Source organism: Triticum aestivum, chromosome 6A (genome assembly GCF_018294505.1).
Source record: "Triticum aestivum cultivar Chinese Spring chromosome 6A, IWGSC CS RefSeq v2.1, whole genome shotgun sequence".
NCBI lineage: Eukaryota > Viridiplantae > Streptophyta > Magnoliopsida > Poales > Poaceae > Triticum > Triticum aestivum.
In genome coordinates this window covers 235828426-235852849 of record NC_057809.1, presented here as the reverse complement: position 1 = coordinate 235852849, position 24424 = coordinate 235828426, and the positions used below count along the sequence as shown (strand labels likewise).

General features: G+C 43.7%; 1 protein-coding gene across 22 annotated transcripts; it reads right to left on the bottom strand.

The window, feature by feature from the left end:
• Positions 1 to 3209: 3209 nt before the first annotated feature.
• On the bottom strand, positions 3210 to 9551 carry LOC123127370 (uncharacterized). 22 transcript variants are annotated; one of them, XR_006462392.1, is made up of 9 exons: positions 8971 to 9547; positions 7735 to 7814; positions 7192 to 7242; positions 6328 to 6710; positions 5710 to 6185; positions 5238 to 5309; positions 5012 to 5080; positions 3535 to 3965; positions 3210 to 3423 (listed from the first exon to the last, which is right to left on the bottom strand). XR_006462392.1 is itself a non-coding variant. In XM_044547020.1 (8 exons), the coding sequence occupies exons 3-7, from the start codon at positions 7207 to 7209 to the stop codon at positions 3948 to 3950; spliced, it is 408 nt and encodes a 135-aa protein (XP_044402955.1). In that variant the 5' UTR covers positions 7210 to 7242; positions 7735 to 7814; positions 8971 to 9551; the 3' UTR covers positions 3210 to 3423; positions 3535 to 3947. The 22 variants fall into 22 exon arrangements, 1 of the variants encoding a protein (XP_044402955.1); XR_006462394.1 differs by having other exon boundaries at positions 5710 to 5792; positions 8971 to 9543; XR_006462382.1 differs by adding an exon at positions 8005 to 8905 and having other exon boundaries at positions 5012 to 6185; positions 7735 to 7855; positions 8971 to 9551.
• Positions 9552 to 24424: the final 14873 nt, after the last annotated feature.

The following is a 24424-nucleotide window of genomic DNA, read 5'->3' as shown; positions in this document are numbered from 1 at the left end:
AAGTTCCAATTTCCTTTGAGGAAGGGTATGGAATACTTTCCTAGAACTACAATTAAGCCACCCTATGAATCAATCATGAAGGCATCTTATGGATCTCGAACCAAAGATGACAAAATTTAGATCCTTGCTTTATGCCTAGCTAAGGACGTAAAACTATAGCGCTTGTTGGGAGGCAACCCAATGAATAAAATATATTTTTGCTTTTTCTTCCTGTTTTTGAGTGTTAGCACAATTATGCTACCGTTATGATTGTGTTTTTGTGTCTTAATTAGTGTTCGTGCCAAGTAAAGCCTTTAGGATCTTCTTGGGCAATAGTTGTTTGATCTTGCTGAAAAACAGAAAGTTTTGCGCTGATGAAATTAATTTTAGTTTTTTACCAGAGAGCGATAAAATACCCACTCCAATTTCACTAGACCAATATACAAATTTCTCAGGACGTCCTAATGTTTCAGAGTTTTTTGAGCTACAGAAGTATTCGAAATAGTCAGATTGCTACAGACTGTTCTATTTTGACAGATTCCGTTTTCTTTTGTGCTGTGTGCTTATTTTGATGGCTCTATGGTTTTCTTTGATGGGATTTTGCCATAGAAAAGTTGGAATACAATAGATATAATACAAAAACAAAATATGAATTGGTTTGATACAACACTTATAGTAGTGATTTATTATTCTTATACTAACGGATCTCATGAAGGTTTTGTTGAGTTTTGTGTGATTGAGGTTTTCAAGTTTTGGGTTATCTTATGATGGATGAAGGAAGGATGTAAGAGCCTAAGCTTGGGGATGCCCTGGCATCCCAAGCTATTATCCAAGAATGAGAAACCAACTAAGCTTGGGGATGCCCCCGAGTGGCATCCCCGCTTTCTTCCAACAACTATCGGTATTTTACTCGAGACTATATTTTTATTCGTCACATGATATGTGTTTTGCTTGGAGCGTCTTGTATGATATGTGTCTTTGCTTGGTTTATTTTGTGTTTTAAGTCATCAGCTAGACACACCTATTTGAGAGAGTCAAAAGTATATCTTGACTTGTTAGAATTGCTCTCTATGCTTCAATTAATTTTTTATGAGCAATGGACTTGCTCTAGTGCTTCACTTACATCTTTTTGTGCACGGTGTGCTTTGTTAATTTTGAAGAAATGCTCTCTTGCTTCACTTAGATTTATTTTAGAGTTGGTAAAATTTTGAAGAAATTCCCTCTTGCTTCACTTAAATTATTTTGAGAAAAAGAAAATTTGTTATGCTCATGATCTTCACTTATATTTGTTTGAGATTATGAAAAGCAACACATGAAAATTAGTCCCAAAGTGATAGATATCCAAGAAGGATAAAGAAAAAAAGAGAGAAAAATGTCATGAAGATCATTGGACAAAATAAGCTTGATTCTTAGTAATAGTTTTGAGACATGATGATGTGATATGTGAGTCATCTTGATGAGTAATTATGCTTTAGTAATAATATTGGTGTTAAGGTTTGTGATTCCCTATGCATGCACAAAAGTCAATAATCATGCAATGAAATTATATCCTACTTGTGGTGCATTATTCGGTGTTAATTATTCTTAATGCTTGCTTATGAGATTATTCGTTTCTTGGTTGGTTGCTTCCCAATATTTTGCTAGCCTTCATTTTGCACTAAGTATGACCTCTACTTGTGCATCCAAAATCCTTTAAACCAGTTTTGCCACATGAGTCCACTATATCTACCTATATGCGGTATTCTTTTGCCGTTCTAAGCAAATTTGCATGTACCATCTCTAATTTTCAAAATAAACTTCTCTTTTGTGTGTTTGTTTCGCTCGCGGAGCGGTGAGGGGTGGCTAACATTTTCCATGCTAGATGTGTTATTCTCAGGAAGAGTGTTTATTCACTTGTCATTGCACAAGAGTAAGGCAAAGGTATTAGGGATGCCCAGTCCCGAAATGCAAAAACAAATGAATTTACTTTATGTTGTCAAATAATACATTCCTTGAAAAGTGTTGGTATGGAGGGCAACCGTGGATACGGCTAGCCATGGAAAGTGAAAGTTATGGTAGAAAAAGGAATACACTTTATTTTATTTTTGGGAACCGCCTATGATATATCTATGCATGGAAAGTATTGGGAACTCTAAGTCGTTTTCGTTGGTGGGATAGATACACCTCCCAAAATGTTTTTATCTCAAATTTTTTGCTTTGAGCTCTGGCACCTTTACAAATCCCTACTTCCCTCTACGAAGGGCCTATCTTTACTTTATGCAATTTTTTTTTTATTTTGAGTCTCCATCTTCTCTTATAAAATCACCAACTAGGAGGTAATATGATTGTGCTTAAGTATTGGGTGTAGTTAATATTTGAGTGTGTTTCATGAATGGATCAATGTTTGAGCATGATGGGCTAGGGATAACTTATTTTAGCGTTGATATTTTAAAAGACATGGTTGCTTGTTGATATGCTTGAGTATCTAAATTATTATGTCAAAACTAGACTATTTCTTTGAATCACGTAAAAGTCCAAATGTCCATGCTATAAAGAAAAGAATATGGTATGACATGATGAACAACACTCCACATCAAAAATTCTGTTTTTATCACTTACCTACTCGAGGACGAGTAGGAGTTAAGCTTGGGGATGCTGATACGTCTCCAACGTATCTATAATTTTTTATTGTTCCATGCTGTTTTATTATCAATCTTGGATGTTTTATAATCATTTTATAGTCATTTTATATCATTTTTGGTACTAACCTATTGACATAGTGCCAAGTGCCAGTTGCTGTTTTTCCCATGTTTTTTTACAGCGCAGAAAATCAATATCAAACGGGGTCCAAATGCCACGAAACTTTACGAAGATTTTTTATGGACCAGAAGAAAGATGTTTGGACCTGGTTGCACCTGGGGGGAGTTCCGAGGAGGGGACAACCCACCAGGGTGTGCCAGGAGGCCCAGGCGCACCCTGGTGGGTTGTGCCCACCTCGGGTGCCTCCCGGACCGCCTCTTTGCTTTATAAACTAGTTGACCCGTTGCGCCAAATGGCGCAAAGACCCGCTAAAGCCATGTTGTCGATGAAAATAGTTTCATTTTGCAAGGACATATTCGATACTCGTAATAAAAATCACATGTGTTAAACCATGCTATTTTTAAAATGTCCATCAAAAAGATCATCCAGTAAACCCATGAGCCACGGTTCCTTTCTAATGGAAACAGGTAATGTAATCTATGAGATTGTAATAGTGGAAAGACCATTATCAATATTTTTATTATTCTTATAACTGTAAACAAGGAGACCACTACCATCTGAATTCATACATGCACCTCCCATAAAACCAATATATTGCACAAACAACACTCGCAAATTGTCATAGGCTTTCTGTAACAATGTAACCACTGTAATTTCTTCAACGATGACAAGAGCTGGTAGAATGATGGTTGCTTGCTTGGATCGCTGCACCAAAGATCGTTGAGGTCATAGTTAGTGAGGCAAGTAGCAGAAAAGAAGAGAAAATAAAAATTGAGAACAACGACATAATATTTGAGAAACGATCTGTCATCTTACTTGTCCCGACATGAAGGTATTATGCTAGCCACCAGTGGAATGACCTCTTTGGGAATACCTAGTCGTTTGTTCTGGAACCCAACTGCTCCAAAAACTTGCATTGGATTCAGCCCGCTTGAAAGTACAACCAACATTGCTAATTCCCATAGGATTACTCACATAGGGGCAGAAGCTCTTTCTCTAACATGCAAGCAGAACGAACATAGGACTGTATGTATAATAAGTTTCTATAAGATAAGCAACTTGTTGTGTTACCACCTAGACAAAAGCACCTGAGTGGACAAATCAAAACGCTGGATAGGGGCCACATCTAGCACACACTTTTCACATATCATTTGAATTTTGGTGGATCCTGGATGAACGGCTTCTTGGAGACTGAATTTGGGTGGACTCCTAGATCTCCAGTATAGATATTAATCCAGGAAATTGTCCTATGGAAAATACAAAAATATAAGAACCATGAGCTAAAGGCATGCTTGTAATTAGAACAACAACCTACATGTAATCCGCCAGGGAGAATGATACTGCAAAAAAGGTTAAATCTCTTATACTGAAAACCGTGCAAAGGAGTGCCCCGCTGTAATAATGTAAATTTCCTGGGATGTATATTTAATAGCTAAATTTTGTTCAAATATCTGGGAATATTAATCATAAATCCGAAGAATGCATGAAACAGCAGACCAAATATATCTACCATAAGACATCGAAAAAGATATCATTTGGATCTATTTTGTCAACAAAATTGACAACCACAATAACCATGACAATCCTGCACAAAGGATGGTATACACCAAAATACTTTCAATCATAAATTCTATCTAAAAGCTAAGGTTTATTCTTAGATGCAAATATACTATCAACTCATAAAGCTGAGATACCCCTTCGGACCAGATCACCTAAGTTGGCACTAATATCAACTTTTACTTTGCAATAATAAGAAGATCTTCATACTTTCCTCTGTCCCAAATCTAATAGGTTTACAACCCTGATATATGACATTGGCTACTATCATGTTGCATTTCAAAAGAACAAGGGAAAAAGGCACGACAACCACGTGTAGGGCTGCTCCAAGAAACTCACATGCTTAGTTTTCATCTTGATGTTGTAGGGTAGCAGAGACTCCATAGAAAAAAACACATCGAAGCAAAGCTAAAAAAATGGCTACATAGCAAGCAATGATAATGAAAAATATTTTCAGTTATCACTGACCACCAGAAGTAACACTATCGGCTCCATAAAAATGTCTTGGTAATTGACTGTTGAAAGGCAGAAGAACTGAATATATAAGAATAAGCCATAAGGCACACTTCTCACAAAAAAAGAGATGGCCACTGTGAAGAAGCACGAGCCTAGTATGTCTCTAATAATAGAGATGCTCCTGTTCAATATAACTAAACTATTCCGTGAGCAAAATGTAAACATGCATGTAGCTTGAATTCAAAGAATACACATGTAGCTGGAAAGAAAGGAAGCAAACCTCGAGCAGCAAAACAGAGTTACAACAAAACAGAAGATCAACATGCAGCAACACAGGAGATTGCATAACCTGATAAATAAACATAAATGAAGTAGTCAGAGCAGGCAAAGAAAACTTCATGCGCCAAGGCATTAAAACATTTTACAGTTCAGTTTGCAAGTTCAAAGTCGACACCATGGCGACACACAACTATAGAGTAAAAGACCAGCATGCTATGCATGTATACCATGTTTCACTTTGAAAATAAAGCTGGATTGCAACTGAATATCTCTCCTTGTATTTCCTATATTCCACACACCTAAATTAAACCAGCAAGTTAGCATGTCATTATTTACAAAGAAACACCAAAATAACCTAATCAACCATATCCCTTCTTTAATATTTCCTTTCTTTTTTGTAATTCTAATTCTTCAACATGGCACAAGGATTTATCCCTATTTAATCTCACACTAAGACCTAAACTTAGTGTGTGGCATATATGTTAATACCCCCAACCTAAGATCTAAGAAGAGCAAGAACAACAAAACTGAGAAATTTCCCTTGGTTATTTTAAGTTTTCGTCGAACTGGCAAAATCATTTGTAGGCAACTCAAGTTATACGCCGCGTGCAAGAAGTGAACTTCCTTAGAAACCTCACAAATGTACGACAAGTTAGGTAAGTAACAATATATTGAGGATGAAAAAATGCTTATCGATACATGGGTTGAGAAACCAATCAAATATCTTCAGATTCAATGACGCAATTATCCTAGAAAGATCTTAAGCCTGGAGAACCCTTCAACTGAACAAAAAATAGCAAGTCAACATATCAACAACAACACAAGAGACAACTTGTTAGCAAATCCAGCAGTAAACAAAAAAACACGCTACTAATTCTTAATACCATTAACCTGTAAGATTTGTACAAGTAAAGTCATGTTAGTGATTCTTACACCAAATCAGTATACCACCGCCATAGTACTACACCGTCTAATTACTATATGATTATCAGACTGAAGAAAAACGTTGCAGCCCCCTTCCGCCACTTTGTGGATGTGACCTCGTGTTCCCTCCGCTTCAGATCAGGAACCTAAGGGAGGAATAACGGACGGCGGACGATGGTTGTTTCCACTCTTGTTTCAATGTGATCAGGAAGCAAATGCAATCCACTTTCAGAAAACCAAACTATATATACCTAAAGGATCAGTGTTCTAAAAATGTGAGTTACACTTCCTGCTTCCATGATCCATAATAAAATAAGAGACTTAGGAAAGGGGCTAGCCTACACAAATAGCCCAGAAAGATCAAGCAAAACTTGGAGTGGAGGGAGAGCTCACCTGGACCCAAGAATTTGTAGGTGGCCAAGATAGATGTGATAGGAAGCACAGAGGATCCGAAGAAAGCATACAACTCATTAGGCAATACATTCCTCCCCTACAATCCGTGGCCATGCTGGCATGCTCGAACCAAAGGTCCACAATGTTGCATCCAATATCAGCACAATAGCAAGGCAAAGGCATGACTTCGGAACCTAATCCCAAAGCAGCAAAAATAAAATGGCAGTAAGGCAAAGACATGTAAAGATGCAAAGGTTACATGAACTGGACATGCCAAAATTGACTAGCTCATCTTCGAGTTCCTCCAGCAATGCCTCTTCCCTGTTCGAGGAGCTCTCTGTATCAGCCACTCGCCTGCTCATCTCCATGATGCTCGCCTCAGCCTGTAAATCCATAAAATTTAATTTAAGCCAGATAAATATTTTATCAGTAACTCTCGCTCTCTGGAACAAATGTGGACCAACTAAACTGAATATTCTACTCCCTCCGTTCCCAAATATTTATCTTTCTAGAGATTTCAACAAGTGACTACATACGAAGCAAAATGAGTGAATCTACACTCTAAAATATGTCTACATACATCCGTATGTTGTAGTCTGTTTGAAATGTTTGGAAAGACAAATATTTAGGAACGGAGGGAGTACATTAGACCAGAATCTTGACTAATTAATAACTGACATAAGCAATCAACGTGTGAACACTCACTCTATGGGACAAATGCGGACCAAACTGAACAAAATATTCTACACGAGAACATAATCCAGACTAATTAATAATGACATAAGCATTGGACCTGTGAACACTCGCTCTCTGGGATAAATGCAGACCAAACTAAACCGAAGAAACATATAACTTTGTTTTTACCTTCATAACAGGTAGCATGACCAGAATCACAATCCGTGAGAAGCCATAAACCTAGAAACTGCATCAGTTAGAAAGACTGCATAGACGTGGCACATGTGCAAATATTTGTCCAATTACAAAATAAGAAAGGGATATTACCAGCACATTTTGTTATACTGCTTGGTTATGTTCAAATGGTACACAAAATCGTATTGGTAGATGAAGAAACACAATGCAAGATCTTTCAGTCCCCTCTTTTTATCCCTCTCTGGATCCATGTCCCTTCTTTTTCATCCCTCTCTCTGAATCTAGATCCTAGCAATGATCAAGCTTCCAGTCCCCTCTTTTTCATCCCTCTCTCTCAAACACACATGACACATTGTAGCAAACATAACACATACTATAATTGAAAACTAAAGCTGTGACTCTATTATCCAATTTCAGTAACCATAAACTCTGTGCCTAGCAGCAAAGATCTCATAAATGCACATACACATGATCACAAATTGTATCATCTAAATGCAAGAACAAAGTGGAGGAAAGAGAGAGGATGTAGAGGCAAACCTGAACTTCCTCGAGCTCCTTGCTCCTGCTGCTCTAGTCGGAGACCCTCCCTCAACCACCGACCACATCCGCAACTGCCGCTGAAATGTAATGAAGGCCTCCCATGAAAGGAAATTAATATCTATATATGAGAAATTAGATGAGAATATGTGGAGTAGCCAATAGGCATTTTTAGCATCGCTATGATACTGGATAATGTTGGCCTCTGGTAGCACGATGCATCACAAGCATATGTCGAGACACAAAGGTAAGTACTAGATAATTTTATACCCCAGTGCAGACTGTGCGTTCTTCCTGAATGGAACACAGAAAACCCGGATTGGAATTTTCAGAAGTTCTCTAAAACTACCTGTCGTCAATGAGTAAAGTATCCTATGGCTAATACTTATGTACGTAACAAATTCATGTCTCCATTGTCCAGAATTCAACATCCATCAGAATATAAACAAACTTGACAAGCATTGTACTGCCCCTTCTTACATAGACCATGCAAACTAACAAGGATGTCCCTTCAACCACATATAACACAAGCATAAAGCAAAGAATATTAAACTGTGACTTCAACTACAGATAACACAAGCACCATTGTGTTGTCTAGCATAAACAACATGGAGCCCGTAGCAGCAGCGTATGATCTGCGATTTACATTTATACTCATTACTGTTAGCAAAACAAACCACCTTTCGTTTATTAAATCATGATTTTCTCACCATGAATCATAGTATATTATATATACAAGATTTTCAGTCATGGTTGGTTTCTGTGCCTAAAATAGGTATGCAAATTGGTGCATGGCGACAAATAGTAGCAAGTATCGCTCACGGATAACAATCTACTCAAACTGAATTGAAACCGGATAAATAATGCAACCAGACAACCAGGTATAAAACTGGCACATATGTGTATAGACAACTATTTCATTGGCCTTTCCTCGAATTTGTACCTATTCATCTATGCTTATGTTTAAAGATCGAGTATCCATCCGCTGTAACATCAAGAAATTGCACATGTATCTTTCTCTCCACTCTTTTCACAAAATTGGTTGCTTTAAACATAAAAATTGTTGGCAATACATATATGATTATATTTTTTCCAAAAAATTAACTCACATGTCAGCATACATACCTAGGCACTCATTATTTATCCAAGAATTTGGTGGCATGGATCCACTCTGGAAACAAACAGACACATGGTATAAGAAAAACGCGAAGAGAAAAGACACGGGACAACACATACCTTGCCTCCTCCCTGGCCCGGTTCCCTGTCGCCAGCCTCCTCCCCCTCCTGCGCAGCTCAACCCCATCGCGACCAGAGCGTTGCCCCGTGCTCCAACCACCGGATGGACAATGAAGATAATTGTGTTGAGGGAGGTAGACCATCAATGAAGGTTTGAAGAGGAAAAACTAAGAGAATAGATATGGGGAGAGGGATCCCACCATCTCCAGCTTCCTCTATCTCGAGCACCTCCATCCGGTCTCTCATTTTTCTGACCTTCCCCGTCTCGACCTCTATCTCGAGTTCCGACCCACCAACGCCAGATTCAACCCAGAAGCACCAACCATGGTGGAGGGGAGTAGCAGGCAGCGGTGGTGACGAGCGAGGATGAGGGAGGGGCTATGGGGAACGATGCGTGTGCAACACCCCGGCAGCGGCATGGCGCCACGAATGACGGCTTCCTCTTGGCGGCGTGGTTGTAGGAGAGAGAGGAGGGAGGCAGAACGACGGCGGCGGCTAACGAGGACGGAGGAGGGAGGAGCGCGAGATGTGGGGCTTGGTGAGGCTAGGGTTTGTCTGGTGGGGGCTGGGGCCTGGGGAGAGGGGGGATTGGGTGCGGAGCGCGCGGTGCAGATTGGGCAAAACGCTCTGCACGCGGAAACAGGTGGCCCAGCCAACCAGCATGCCGCGTGAGCCCACCCGTCAATGGACAATGAAAACTACCGCCAGATGAAAATTAGTTTTAACTGCCATGAAGATCTGATGGCTCGGACACGCTGGAATACAAATCCGACGGCCAACGGTGCTTCAAATTGGGGGAGCCTCGTGGGAGCGAGTTGGCTTATCCAGCCGCCGCAGAGTCTAGAACCACCAGATCCAATCTAAACACTGCTACCTCTTGAGCACTGCGTTGGTTTTCCCTTGAAGAGGAAAGTGTCGGTGTCAAAACCGGCGGATCTCGAGTAGGGGGTCCCGAACTGTGCGTCTAGGCCGGATGGTAACAGGAGGTAAGGGACACGAAGTTTTACCCAGGTTCGGGCCCTCTCGATGGAGGTAAAACCCTACGTCCTGCTTGATTAATATTGATGATATGGGTAGTACAAGAGTAGATCTACCACGAGATCGGAGAGACTAAACCCTAGAAGCTAGCCTATGGTATGATTGTTGTTGTGTATGTTGTCCTATGGACTAAAACCCTTCGGTTTATATAGACACCGGAGAGGGTTAGGGTTACACAAAGTCGGTTACAATGGTAGGAGATCTGCATATCCGTATCGCCAAGCTTGCCTTCCACGCCAAGGAAAGTCCCTTCCGGACACGGTACGAAGTCTTCAATCTTGTATCTTCATAGTTCAGGAGTCCGACTGAAGGTATAGTCCGTCCATCCGAACACCCCCTAATCCAGAACTCCCTCAGTAGCCCCTGAACCAGGCTTCAATGATGATGAGTCCGGCGCGCAGATTGTCTTCGACATTGCAAGGTGGGTTCTCCCCCAAATTTTGTGTACCTGTTGAATAAAGTCCGGTTCCTTGTAGATGTTGCGCTCCTTGGCTTCTACGCCCAATAATGGCCGCTTCCCACGTGTCAAACGAATATGAAAAGTCTGAGTGTTTTTACATCCACACCCCTAGCCGCGTAAATGAGCTGCCCTATTTAAGGGGACGAGGATTTGGATCCAAACCACACCTTCTCCCCTTCGCAAGTGTTCATCAGAGTGCATCCGACAAAGGTCCATTCCACCATGGCCAGCCGTCGCAACTCCTCCCCTCGCCCTTCCAGCCCTAAGCCTGGATATTGGGAGAGATGCTCCATCCCGCATAGCGAGTTAGTGACGCTCCAGACCAAGGGATTTCTCCCCCCGGCCTATATGGTCCCGGTTCGAGCCGGTCTTGCCGTCTATAACGGCGGAGAGCAAGCAGAGAGTGCCCCTAATCCCTCCAAAGGAGAACGGGTGTGCCTCGTCCCTTATTTAATAAGGGGGCTCAGATTTCCAATCCATCCATTTATCCGGGGGCTGCTGGAGTTCTACGGCCTCCAGCTACATAATCTCACGCCTGCCTCCATATAGCATACCGCGGGCTTTGTAGCCCTCTACGAGCTGTTCTTGGGTGTTGAGGCTCATTTCGGGCTGTGGAAAGAGCTATTCTGCCTCGTGCCCCGTTCCAAGAAGGGGTCAATGTATCAAGTGGGCGGAGCCGAAGTGTGCCGCATCGCTGGGACCGAATATCTGTCCGGAACCCCAAAGAAGGCGTCCGGAGACTGGCCCTCGGAATGGTTTTATATAGAAGACGTCCCGCTACCGGATCCTGTCCGGATCGGCCTCCCTGAATTCAACAATGCTCCCTTAAAGAAGCGCCTAAGCTGGCGCCCACGGAGCCCTCAGAGGGAAAGTGACAGGGACATCATTTACCTGATGGGCCGAATAAGATTGTTAGCCCATTCCGGACTAACCATGATTGGGGTTATGGCCGAATGCATTATGCGGGGGGTGCAGCCGCTTCAGTATAGAAGCCACCCCATGTGAGACTTCAACGGGGAGGACGACGCCACCCGCTACGGCCGTAAGGGGCCGGATTCAGCTGCCGCTCTACTAAAGATCTTGTCCACTTTGTATAAGGGAGAAGAGGAGGAATTTCTCCGCGTCAACGCTCAGGGTGGATTCTCCATGCACAATCCCCCAAGCTGGGTAAGCGGCCGTACTTGTCCATCCATTTTGTATTCCCATTGTTAAATATTCAGTCTGACGACTTCAACGCAGGAACTGTGCCGGGCTGTTAAGGAAATAAGCAGCCCTCCTCCACAACCCGAGGACCCAGGACGGTCCCTCGAACCGGCCTCTCAAGAGGATCCGGACATATCTGTGGAGCTGATTGATGGAGTGTTCCATCAATTGAGTAAGGACAACGCCTTGGTGGCCATTACGTCCGATTACCCAGGGCTAATCCTGACCCCCCAGGTAACTGAGATCGAAGTCCCAGTACCCCGAATAGGTGTCCGCCCACTCGTGTTTTCAGTTTCCTGATTAGAAGGCAGAAGGCCGAACCTGCGGCGACAAGCCAACGAGGGGCCGTAGGGCCCCGCGGGCAGAAAAGAAGTGCAGTCCGGACCGAGGCGTCAGCGCAAAGGTATGGCGCGCCCCCTTATCCCAGGTGTTATACCTTCGAGGCACATTGACACTCGCGCTCTCTTCAGGACAAAGAGACCCCACCGGACTATATCCGGAGAGGCTGGCAATCGCGCCTCCACCAGCCAGGCTCCAAAGCCTGGTCCGGAGGCGGAGGAGAATGCAAGGCGCGCGCCAGACGCTCCTCCGACGGAGGATGTGGACGGGTTGTCTGCCACCAACTCTGAGGTGGAGAGTGCCATGAACCACAGGCGTCGCCGGACAATTCTTCGCGACGCTTGTTTCTCCCAAGGGGCGTTAGATGCCTTCAACTCGGGAGATGCGTACCTCCGTGCTGCTCAAAATGGTCTAGCTAGAGCCACGGAGCAATATGTAAAAGACATACGGGTAGGAAAATTCTGATAATTATATATATATACCAGTAGCCCCCGAGACTTGAAATAGCTAGAATAACTGATTTAAGGATCATTTGTTATGCATGTTCTTACAGAAAAGAATTCCCTACTGTCCAAGGAGCTAGAAGAGTGCAAAGCCCAACTTGAGGCCACACTAGCCGCGGCAGGGGAGCCCAAGGAGACCCCCTCTGGTAATATACACTTCGAAAGATAAGTATTTTGTGAAGCACGGCATGGGTGCGAATCTGACAAATGAAATTGTAGATGGCGCCGGATTGAATCCGGAAAGGCAACACCTCATACGCCAGCTAAAGGCTGGTGAGAAGGTGCTGACAAAGGTGAGGCGGGAGAAGAACGATCTCCAAGATGCCAACACCAAGCTGGGCGTCGAGCTGAAAGATGTTCGTGCCCAGCTGTCAGACTCCGTGAAGGAGAATCAGCGGCTTCGGCGCGGCATATTTAGTAAGTGCTTGAACGAACCTTTGAAAGAAAGTTCGGCGGGGAAGTCGACTAACAGAGCAATGTCTGTAGGTGTGCTAACAGGTCGTCCTGCAGAGGAGATGCCTGGTTCTACGGGTGACCTTCTTCCCGAGCTCTCGCAACTGCTCGATCGAGTTCGGCAGGCGATGCAAGGCGTCGCCCAGGCTCTGTGGCCATCCGTCTCCATGCCTAAAGGTCTTGGAGAGCTTGCAGAGAAGCTAAAGGGAGCACGGCGGCGCTTCCGCTTGTGGAAGATATCAGCCTGCCGTCAAGGCGCTAGGGAGGCCTGGGCCATGGTGAAGACGCGGTACGCAAAGGCTGACCCCAACCACATGGCCGAGGTTGGTCCTATAGGGCCCGATGGGAAGGAGATCCCTGTAAGCTTAGTATACAACCAAGTAGAGTTGGCCGCAAAGTACTCCCAGCAAGACTGTAAATTAGACAGCCTGTTAGATGGTATTGAAGAGGAATACAATCAGTCAAAATGACTATGTAATTTACTTGACATTTATAATGCCTTCTAGCCGGATTGTAGATCATTGTCATGGCCGACCTTTTCGCTTCAGCCTCGGGACCTGACGGTCCGGAGTGTGTCCGAATTCCCATGCGGTTATATAGGAACCGGGGAATGCATGGAGACCAGGCGTAGGGGTCATTAGGGCTTGAACAGACAAGTGCCCGACTAGTTATGTTATATTACATGGTTAGTAAGAAACATCTTCCAGGGAGAATAGTTCCGTTAGGGGTTCCTTTCCCTGGGAGGCATGCCCTAAGGTGCATGTCCATGCTGCGAAAAGAAACGCAGGAAAAACATCTGGGGGCGTATAGATAAAAAAAGATCATCTTTAGTTCACCGATCGAATATTCCCTTAAGAACGCTAGCTTTCGGCTTCACCCAGTCTGAGGTACACGTCCGACTGACCCGGCAGTAACAATCGCAGAGGTGCTCCCTTTACCACCTGGCCGAACAATCGGGAACGTAGGGGTAAGCACAGGAGCCAGGCAACCCAGCTTGGCCAAAACTTAAGTCATATCGATGCATATAATGGTGAATAAAAGGTACACGCGGAAGTGTCACACATGTGTTGGGCATGAAGCCCGTATGAATAAGCTTCTGTTTAAAGAAGCCCCTAGGTTTAATGAGCGCGGATAGCGCGTCACTTTATGAGCCTTTAAAGGCTATAAGAGAGAGAGAGCAGAAGAGAAATGTAAGACAGAAAATATATAAAAAATGGACAGAGGAAGGAGACGAACACAGAGTTCGGCGCTAGGCATAGAATCTTCAGAGACGGGCTGCGTTCCATGGGTTTGGCTCGAGCCGATTATCCGATGCATCCCGCAGGCGGTATGCTCCACCAGTCAGTACTTGGTCAATTATGAAGGGACCTTCCCACTTGGGCTTGAGTTTGTCCTTTTTCTTGTCTGGTAGTCGTAGAACTAATTCGCCAACGTTGTAATTTTTGGCTCGTACTTCTCTGCTTTGGTATTTGCGAGCCTGCTGCTGATAGAATGCGGAACGGGCTTTTGCCACGTCACGCTCCTCCTCCAATGCGTCCAAGCTGTCCTGCCGATCGAGCTCGGCTTCTCTTTCTTCGTACATGCGCACTCGAGGTGAGTCATGAATTATGTCGCAAGGCAAAACTGCCTCTGCGCCGTACACCATAAAGAATGGTGTGTATCCGGTGGTGCAATTCGGCGTGGTCCGCAGCCCCCAGAGTACGGAGTCGAGCTCCTCTACCCAGTGCGTGTTAGATTCCTTGAGGGACAGCACTAATCTGGGTTTGATGCCGCTCATGATAAGACCATTTGCACGTTCGACTTGGCCGTTAGTTTGTGGGTGATAGACAGAAGCATAATCGAGCTTGATGCCCATGTTTTGCACCAGAGTTTTACCTCGTCGGTCGTGAAGTTCGTGCCGTTATCAGTGATGATGCTGTGGGGGACGCCGTAACGGTGTACAACCCCGGATATAAAGTCTATCACCGGTCCGGATTCGGCCGTCTTAACAGGCTTGGCTTCTATACATTTGGTGAACTTATCCACCATGACCAGTAAGTATTTTTGCTTGTGGGTTCCGCCTTTAAGGGGTCCAACCATGTCAAGCCCCCAAACCGCGAAGGGCCAAGTAATGGGGATAGTTTGGAGGGCGGTGGGTGGCATATGGCTTTGGTTTGCAAAGAGCTGGCAACCGGTGCATCGTTGGACTAAGTCCTGAGCATCTGCCCGGGCCGTCGGCCAATAAAAGCCTGTATGGAAGGCCTTGCTTACAAGGGACCGGGCTGCAGTGTGATGACCGCTGAGTCCGGCATGAATTTCAGCCAGGAGGTTCCGCCCCTCCTCTTCGGAGATGCACCTTTGAAGGACTCGGGTAGTGCTTTTCTTATAGAGCTCTCCCTCGTGGACTCTGTAGGCTTTGGATCGCCGCACTATGCAGCGTGCCTCATTTTGGTCCTCGGGGAGTTCCTGCCTAGTAAGGTAGGCGAGGGATGGTTCTGTCCACGGGGCGATGACGGCCATTATTATGTGGGCTGAAGGTGTTATTTCATTGGCAGAGCCTCCGATTGTGTCAGACTGTTCGGTGTCGGGCAGTGCGGTTGGGTGTAGCGACCAGACCTCAAACAGTCTGATCTCTGTGCTCCGGTGTCATCCCTGGATCAGTAATGCTGACACCACACAGTACTCGGAGGATTTATAATAGAGTAGCAATCACACACTTATTACATCGAGTGTCTCAAAAGAGAACTTATTACAATAAGTATGGCTTAAGGCCATCTAATAACGATAACAACGGAAGGCTTGGAAGATAAGTGAGTCCATCAACTCCAACGGCATCACTGAGTATAGAACCACGACCTAAAACTCCTTAATCGTTGTCTGAAAAGTCTGCAACATTAACGTTGCAGCCCGAAAACGGGTCAGCACATGGAATATGCTGGCAAGGTAACACATAGAGAGTAATGGATTGAAACATCTATACTATATGCATATTTGGCTGGTGGAAAGCTCTATGATTACAGTTTTGCGTAAAGCCAATTTTTCCCTACTTCAAAGGAATAAAATTTAATTACTATCATGGTGGTTGTTAAACATTGAGAATGGTTGACAACATTCTCAATCCCAATTAAGCATCATCATTAAAAAAGCCCACAAAATTAATTTAGGGTAACATGTTGAGATTCACATGAAAATCCAAGTTCTAGATACTCAAGATGTCCATAACCGGGGACACAGCTAACCATGATTAGTTTATTACACACTGCAGAGGTTTGCGCACTTTTCCCCACAAGACTCGATCGCCTCCGTTTGGTTTCTCGCACTACATGGTGTTTGAGAAGACGGATGACCGAGACATAGTCTTTCAGAAGCTTTACGATTGGGTAGACCATACCACCTACATCCCCTACATCTGCTAGTCTACGACTGTAAGAGTTCGCACAACTTAGTCAACTATGCTAGAGCCCATAATAGCTTGTGGCTGCACACGAAAGTTTCTAGTATGAATAGTCTCATGATCCCTTTGAGCCTGGGTGGCGGTCCAAAAGAAAACAGGCAAGTCCTGGAATACCCAGGTGCCTCAATCCACCCGAATGTGTGTTTAAGTTGCCACCTTAGATAAACCATTAATTAACAATCTCACATCTGTCATGGATTTCACTCACCCAATCCACGTCTACTAGCATAGCATGGCATAATAAGCAAACGTAGAAGTAACTACCAAAGGTTTGATAATAAACGGGTAATAGGTACTACCTCATCTACTTCCCATCCCACAATTTAATTAGATCATAATCATGCAATGTGTGAGGATTGATCTAATGCAATAAAACTGGGTAGTAGAAAATGTATGATCAAAGTGTTACTTGCCTTGCTAATGATCCGCGAAACCTAACGATTCGAAGTAACATGCGGCGCACTCCGGGTATTCTATCACAGACAAACAAACAAGCATACAATAAGTACTCATCTAATGCACAGGTAAAACTCAAATAAGAGATCTAACCAGAAGGTTCAACTTAAGAACTCCAGTTGGCAAAAAGAATCAAATCGAACGAAGCAACGAAAGTCAAACGTTGAAAGAAAACAACTTCGTTCTAGTAATCTGGATTTAGGGCAAATTTTACAGTAGCAAAATCTTGTTTAAGTTGGTTAAAACGAATAAAGGGTTTCGAGACGAATCCCTAGGCACTTGAATCGCCTGATTCCGATAAACGAGAGAAAAGTTAAACTAAAACGAAAATCGGATCAGGAATCTCGATCAGAAAAATCACGGATTTAATCCAAGAAAAAGAAAAACGACGAACGCCGATTTTTTTCTCTTTTTTTGGCACGGAAATCGAGGCGCGATGAACCTCGGGCGGCGGGATCGTCGGCGGCTGCAGCGGCTCCGACAGCGCGCGCGATCGAGGCGGGGCTGATGGGCTGGGGCGGCTCGGGGCGGCGCTATTTAAAGGCTGCCCCCGGGCGGTGTCCCGCTCGGGTACGGCCCGAAGTCGGTTCGTTTTTTTAATTATTCCGCTCGGAAGAAAAATAAAAAGAAATACTAAACGGACTCCAAAAATTCCAAAATAAATTTTCACGGGCTTCTAAAATCAAGCCGCACAAGGTGAATATTTATTTGGGCCCTAAATGCAATTTTAAAAAATGCACATTTTTTCTAAATTCAAATAAAACACCGAAAAACTCCGAAATAAAATCTTATTTGATTTTATTATTAAATCCTCAATATTTCTTTATTTTGGTAAAGTCATTTTATTCCCTCTCTCATATTTTTGTAAAAGAAATAATTGATGATAAAATAAATAAAATCAAATGATCCTATTCTCAAAATTTGAGAGAACTCAAAAATGAAAATAACGAAATCCCCAACTCTCTCCGTGGGTCATTGAGTTGCGTAGAATTTCTAGGATCAACCAAAATGCAAAATAAAATATGATATGCATGATGATCTAATGTATAACATTCCAAATTGAAAATTTGGGATGTTACAAACCTACCCCCCTTAAGATGAATCTCGCCCTCGAGATTCGGGTTGGCTAGAAAATAGGTGAGGGTGGTCTTTGAGCAAATCTTCCTCTCGTTCCCAGGTGGCTTCATCCTCCGTGTGGTGGCTCCACTGAACTTTGCAAAACTTTATAACTTTGCTGCGAGTAACTCGGCTGGCAAACTCGAGAATCTTAATTGGTTTCTCCTCGTAGGTCAAATGTTATCCAACTGAATAGTTTCCAATGGCACCGTGTCTCTCAACGGTATGTCAGCCATCTCCGCGTGACATCTCTTCAACTAGGAAACGTGGAATACATCATGAACTCCTGACAATCCTTCGGGCAATTCCAACTTGTAGGCCACTTCTCCCATATGCTCCAAAACTCGATATGGTCCTACAAATCGTGGTGCTAACTTCCCTTTAACTCCAAAACGCTTTGTTCCCTAAAGTGGAGATACTCGAAGATAAGCTCTGTCTCCGACTTCGTAAACTGTCTCCTTGCGTTTAGAATCTGCATAACTTTTCTGTCTGGACTGGGCTACCTTGAGCCTATCACGAATCAATTTCACCTTCTGTTCAGACTCTTTAATCAAGTCAGGACCAAACAACTGGCGGTCTCCAACTTCGTCCCATGACAACGGTGTCCTGCACCTCCTTCCGTACAAGCTTCGAAAGGGGCCATCTTTAAACTGGTTTGGTAACTGTTGTTGTAAGAGAACTCTGCATATGGCAAATTATCGTCCCAACTAGATCCATAATCTAGCGCACAAGCTCTCAGCACATCCTCCAAAATCTGATTAACTCTCTCGGTCTGTCCGTCTGTCTGTGGATGAAAAGTTGTACTGAAATCTAGTCTGGTACCCAAAGTTTCGTGCAACTGCTTCCAGAAATTTGAGGTAAACCGGGTTCCTCTATTTGATACGATACTCCTTGGAACTCCATGCAAACATACGATCCTGGTCATGTATATCTTTGCCAACTTAGCACTGGCGTAAGTGGTCTTTACTGGGATGAAATGAGCTACTTTCGTCAATCGATCAACTACAACCCAAATCGAGTCATAGCCTGAACGAGTCCTGGGCAATCCTGTGATAAAATCCATGCCTAGCTTATCCCACTTCCATTCGGGTATCGGCAATGGTTGTAACAATCCTGCTGGCTTCTGATGCTCTGCCTTTACTCACTGACATACATCACAAACTGCTACATACTCCGCTATATCCTTCTTCATTCCGGTCCACCAGAAAATATCCTTCAAATCCAAATACACCTTGGTATTTCCTGGGTGAATTGAATACGGTGAGTCGTGTGCCTCTTGCAAAATCAACTTCCTGATCTCCGGGTCATTGGGCACATAAACGCGATCTTCAAACCATAGGGTGTCATGCTCATCCTCACGGAATCCTTTAGCTTTTCCTTTGCTCAGTTTCTCCTTTATAGCGGCAATCTCTTTGTTAGCTTTCTGAGCTTCCCTGATTTTATCCATCAAGGTTGACTGAATCTCCATTGCTGCTACATAACCTCTCGGAACTATTTCCAAACATAGTTCATGAAGATTTTCGACTAACTCCCTTGGTATTCCTCCCATCATTAACGTATTGGCATGGCTCTTGCGGCTTAATGCGTCAGCTACTACATTAGCCTTTCCGGGGTGATAATGCAATTTCATATCATAATCCTTGATAACCTCCAACCATCTCCTTTGTCTAAGGTTTAACTCCTTTTGTGTGAAAATGTACTTCAAACTCTTATGATCCGTGTACACCTCACAATGGTTTCCAATGAGAAAATGTCTCCATGTTTTCAAAGCATGCACTACGGCTGCTAACTCCAAATCATGCGTGGCATAATTTAACTCATGAGGCTTCAGTTGTCTTGAGGCATATGAAACAACTCTCCCTTCCTACATAAGCACTGCTCCAAATCCTCGACGTGAAGCGTCGCAATACACCTCATAATCCTTGGTCTGGTCTGGCAAAATCTACACTGGTGAGGTAACCAAACGTTTCTTCAACTCCTGGAAACTAGCCTCACATTCCTCTGTCCATATGAACTTGGTATCTTTCTTCAACAACTCAGTCATAGGCTTCGCAATCTTTGAGAAATTCTCAATAAATCTCCGGTAGTATCATGCGAGTCCAAGAAAACTCCGGATCTCTCCAACTGTTGTTGGGGCTTCCCACTTGGTCACGGTTTCAACTTTAGCAGGATCTATTGCTATACCTTCTCCAGATATAACATGTCCGAGGAATCCTACTTCCTTCAACCAAAACTCACATTTGCTGAACTTGGCATATAATTGATGTTCTCTGAGCTTTCCAAGTACCAAACGCAAATGCTCCTTATGTTCCTCTTCATTCTTCAAATAAACCAGGATATCATCAATAAACACTATGACGAACTTATCCAAAAACTCCATAAACACTTTGTTCATCATGTTCATAAAATAGGCAGGTGCGTTAGTCAGACCAAATGAGATAACAGTATACTCGTACAGCCCATACCTGGTGGTAAAAGCTGTCTTCGGAATATCCTGTTCTTGAATCTTCAACTGGTGGTATCCTGATCGTAGATCGATCTTGGAAAATACCTTAGCTCCTTGCAATCGATCAAACAGATCATTGATCATCGGTAGTGGGTACTTGTTCTTGATCGTTACTTCATTCAATCCTCGATAATCAACAACCATCCTTAATGATCCATCCTTCTTCTCCACTAGAAGTACTGGCGATCTCCAAGGCGAAGAACTTGGGCGAATATATCCCTTATCCAATAACTCCTTAATCTACTTCTTAATTTCCACCAAATCCTTTGCTGGCATCCTATATGGTCTCTTTGATATTGGACCTGTGCCTGGCAATAGCTCAATCAAAAACTCAATATCTCTATCCGATGGCATGCCTGGCAACTCCTCTGGAAATACATTAGGGAAATCCCTTACCACTGGTACTTCCTCCTGTACAACTCCTGTTAGGCAATTTACTTGAGTCCTCTTTGGCACATGCCGGGATACATACTTGATCCTTCTCCCTTCTGGGGTGGTAAGCAAAATTGACTTACTAGCACACTCAATATTCCCTTCATACTTTGATAACCAATCCATGCCTAATATCACATCCAATCCTTGAGATTCCAATACTATTAGGCCTAAGGGAAAAACATAGTTACCAATCCTTAATGGTAACCGATCACACCATAGACTAGCCACATACTCTGCTCCGGGCGAGGTTACTAACATGGGTGACCTAAGGGCTTGGGTTGGTAGGTTATACTTATCCACAAATCCCCTTGAGATGTATGAATGCGATGCACCACTATCAAAAAGAACGAGTGCAGTAAATGACTTAACCAAAAACTTACCTATTACTGCATCGGACTGAGCTTCAACCTCCTCCATGCTAACGTGGTTCACCTGTCCCCTGTTGAAAGGGTTCGGCTTCTTCCCAGAACTTCCATTGCTATTTCCATTTTATAATTCAGGACATTCATTGGCATAATGTCCTGTCTTAGAACACTTAAAGCAAGTGACTTGGCTTAGGTCCTTCTTGGCTGGGGTTGATGGGTTGGTGCGGTTCTGGCCGTTGCTTCCTCCATTGCCATTTCCATTCTTGGTGCCACTGTGATTATGTGAGCTACCTACTCCATGGGTATGCTGAAAATGTCCTCCCGGTCTAGGGGTAAAATGTGGCGTCTGCTGAGCTCCTGAATTGTACTTTCCTTGTCCATACTTCCTCTTGCGATTCTCAATTTCCTGCTACTTCCCTTCAATCATAAGAGCATGATCTACCAACTCCTGGTAGTTGTTGAAGGTGGCTACCATCAACTGCATGCTCAACTCATCATTCAGTCCTTCTAGAAATTTCTCCTGCTTAGCTGCATCTGTAGCGACGTCATCTGGGGCATAGCGTGCTAGCTTACTAAATTCCTCCACATACTGGCCAACTATCCTTCCTCCTTGGCGCAAGTTGCGAAACTCACGCTTCTTCATGGCCATAGCTCCTGCTGAAACATGGGCAGTATGAAAAGCCTGCTGAAACTGGTCCCATGTGACAGTGTCTATAGGGAAAGTGGCTGTGAAATTCTCCCACCATGATGCTGCGGGTCCTTCTACCTGATGTGCGGCAAACTTCACCTTCTCCGCATCTGTGCATCCTGTTATGGTCAACTCCCTAGCTGTCTTGCGGAGCTAATCATCTGCTACTATCGGCTAGGTGCTACTGGAAAACACCGGCGGATTTAGCCTAAGAAAACGGGCTAAGTGGTCAACATGTGGTGGTGGTGGTGGTGGGTTGTTGTTGTTGTTCCCCTGATTCTGGACTAGCAACTGCATCAATGTGTTCTGTTGCTGGATCAACTGGGTGAGCTCTGGTGGAAAGGTAAATTCGGGGTCACGTCTCAGAGGCATCTGAGGGTTTAGAAAAGATGAGATATAAGAATAGAGGGGGTCTAAAGAGAAAACACTACCCATATGCACATGAGGCAAAACAAACAATTCACTTCAATCAATCAAGCAAGGGCATACAATCGATCTATCTATCGCAAAAGTGCTCGGACTACTATATTTACATGGTGGACTACTACTACTGATGAGGTGGTCTACTAGAAATATTCTACGGCCGTTGACTCCATGATATCTGCTCCAGCTTCATCAACATAGTCATCATCGCTACTATCTGCTTCCGAGTCAGTGCCGTCGATGATGATGTAGTCTTCCGGGCTAATCTCCTTGGGTTCTTCGTCTTCCTCTACTGGCGTAGGGCCTCCCATAAATATTCCAATCTTCTTGATCAGGTCGTCATTCTTCTCCACCAATACTTCAATTTCCTCTTCATAATCTTCGCGTGTAGCCTTGAGTTCTTCCTCCAGTTCCTTGATTCTAGTCTTAGCCTTCTTCAGATCTATCATGTCAGCGCACATCTGGTTCTCCTGTCGTCGAATGTGCTGATTTAACTCCTGGATAAAAGCTACGATTGATCTATCCTTCCTGGTGCTGATCATCTCCCAGTGTTCATCTCGGCGCCCACAAATCTGGTAGATAGTATCCTTGAGATCCTTGCAGTAGACTTATCCAATGCGTCCCATGGCGATGTGAGCTGCCATGCTCTTTCCTAGATTCCAAGTTGGTGCATCAAAAGAAAATTCTATGGGCTCAGTGACTGGCATGAACGTCCTTCCTGGAACTTGAACTTGAATCATCCAGCGCTCTTCTTCAGGTAAAGTGGCGTTGTAGGTTCCGGTGAAGCTTGGTACTCCTATGTTCAGGTATCTAGTGACTTCCTTCAAGTGATGTCCAAAGGGTGTATCTTCATCCGGTTGCCTGAACTTGTTCCTTGTATCCGCCATCCTAAAAAGTAGAAAAGATGAGAGGTTAGAAGAGAAGAGAGTGAATAGTGATCTAGGTCTTGTGCTTAGTGGTCGTGTCCTACAGTCAGCGTGTGCTCTGATACCATCTCTTGTAGCGACCAGACCTCAAACAGTCTGATCTCTGTGCTCCGGTGTCATCCCTGGATCAGTAATGCTGACACCACACAGTACTCGGAGGATTTATAACAGAGTAGCAATCACACACTTATTACATCGAGTGTCTCAAAAGAGAACTTATTACAATAAGTATGGCTTAAGGCCATCTAATAACGATAACAACGGAAGGCTTGGAAGATAAGTGAGTCCATCAACTCCAAAGGCATCACTGAGTATAGAACCACGACCTAAAACTCCTTAATCGTCCTCTGAAAAGTCTGCAACATTAACATTGCAGCCCAAAAACGGGTCAGCACATGGAATATGCTGGCAAGGTAACACATAGAGAGTAATGGATTGAAACAGCTATACTATATGCATATTTGGCTGGTGGAGAGCTCTATGGTTACAGTTTTGCATAAAGCCAATTTTTCCCTACTTCAAAGGAATAAAATTTAATTACTATCATGGTGGTTGTTAAACATTGAGAATGGTTGACAGCATTCTCAATCCCAATTAAGCATCATCATTAAACGAACCCACAAAATTAATTTAGAGTAACATGTTGAGATTCACATGAAAATCCAAGTACTAGATACTCAAGATGTCCATAACCGGGGACACGGCTAACCATGATTAGTTTATTACACTCTGCAGAGGTTTGCGCACTTTTCCCCACAAGACTCGATCGCCTCCGTTTGGTTTCTCGCACTACATGGTGTTTGAGAAGACGGATGACCGAGACATAGTCTTTCAGAAGCGCTAGCACCTTACGATCGGGTAGACCGTACCACCTACATCCCCTACATCTGCTAGTCTACCACTGTAAGAGTTCGCACAACTTAGTCAACTATGCTAGAGCCCATAATAGCTTGTGGCTGCACACGAAAGTTTCTAGTATGAATAGTCTCATGATCCCTTTGAGCCTGGGTGGCGGTCCAAAAGAAAACAGGCAAGTCCTGGAATACCCAGGTGCCTCAATCCACCCAGATGTGTGTTTAAGTTGCCACCTTAGATAAACCATTAATTAAC

What these genes read in the sequence shown, in the direction of transcription:
- LOC123127370 (XM_044547020.1), bottom strand. An exon ending in AGATGAGCTAGTCAATTTTG is followed by an intron (nt 6,522 to 6,601) that starts GCATGTCCAGTT and finishes CTTTGGGATTAG; the next exon opens with GTTCCGAAGTCATGCCTTTG. An exon ending in CTACAAATTCTTGGGTCCAG is followed by an intron (nt 5,081 to 6,327) that starts GTGAGCTCTCCC and finishes TTTATTTATCAG; the next exon opens with GTTATGCAATCTCCTGTGTT.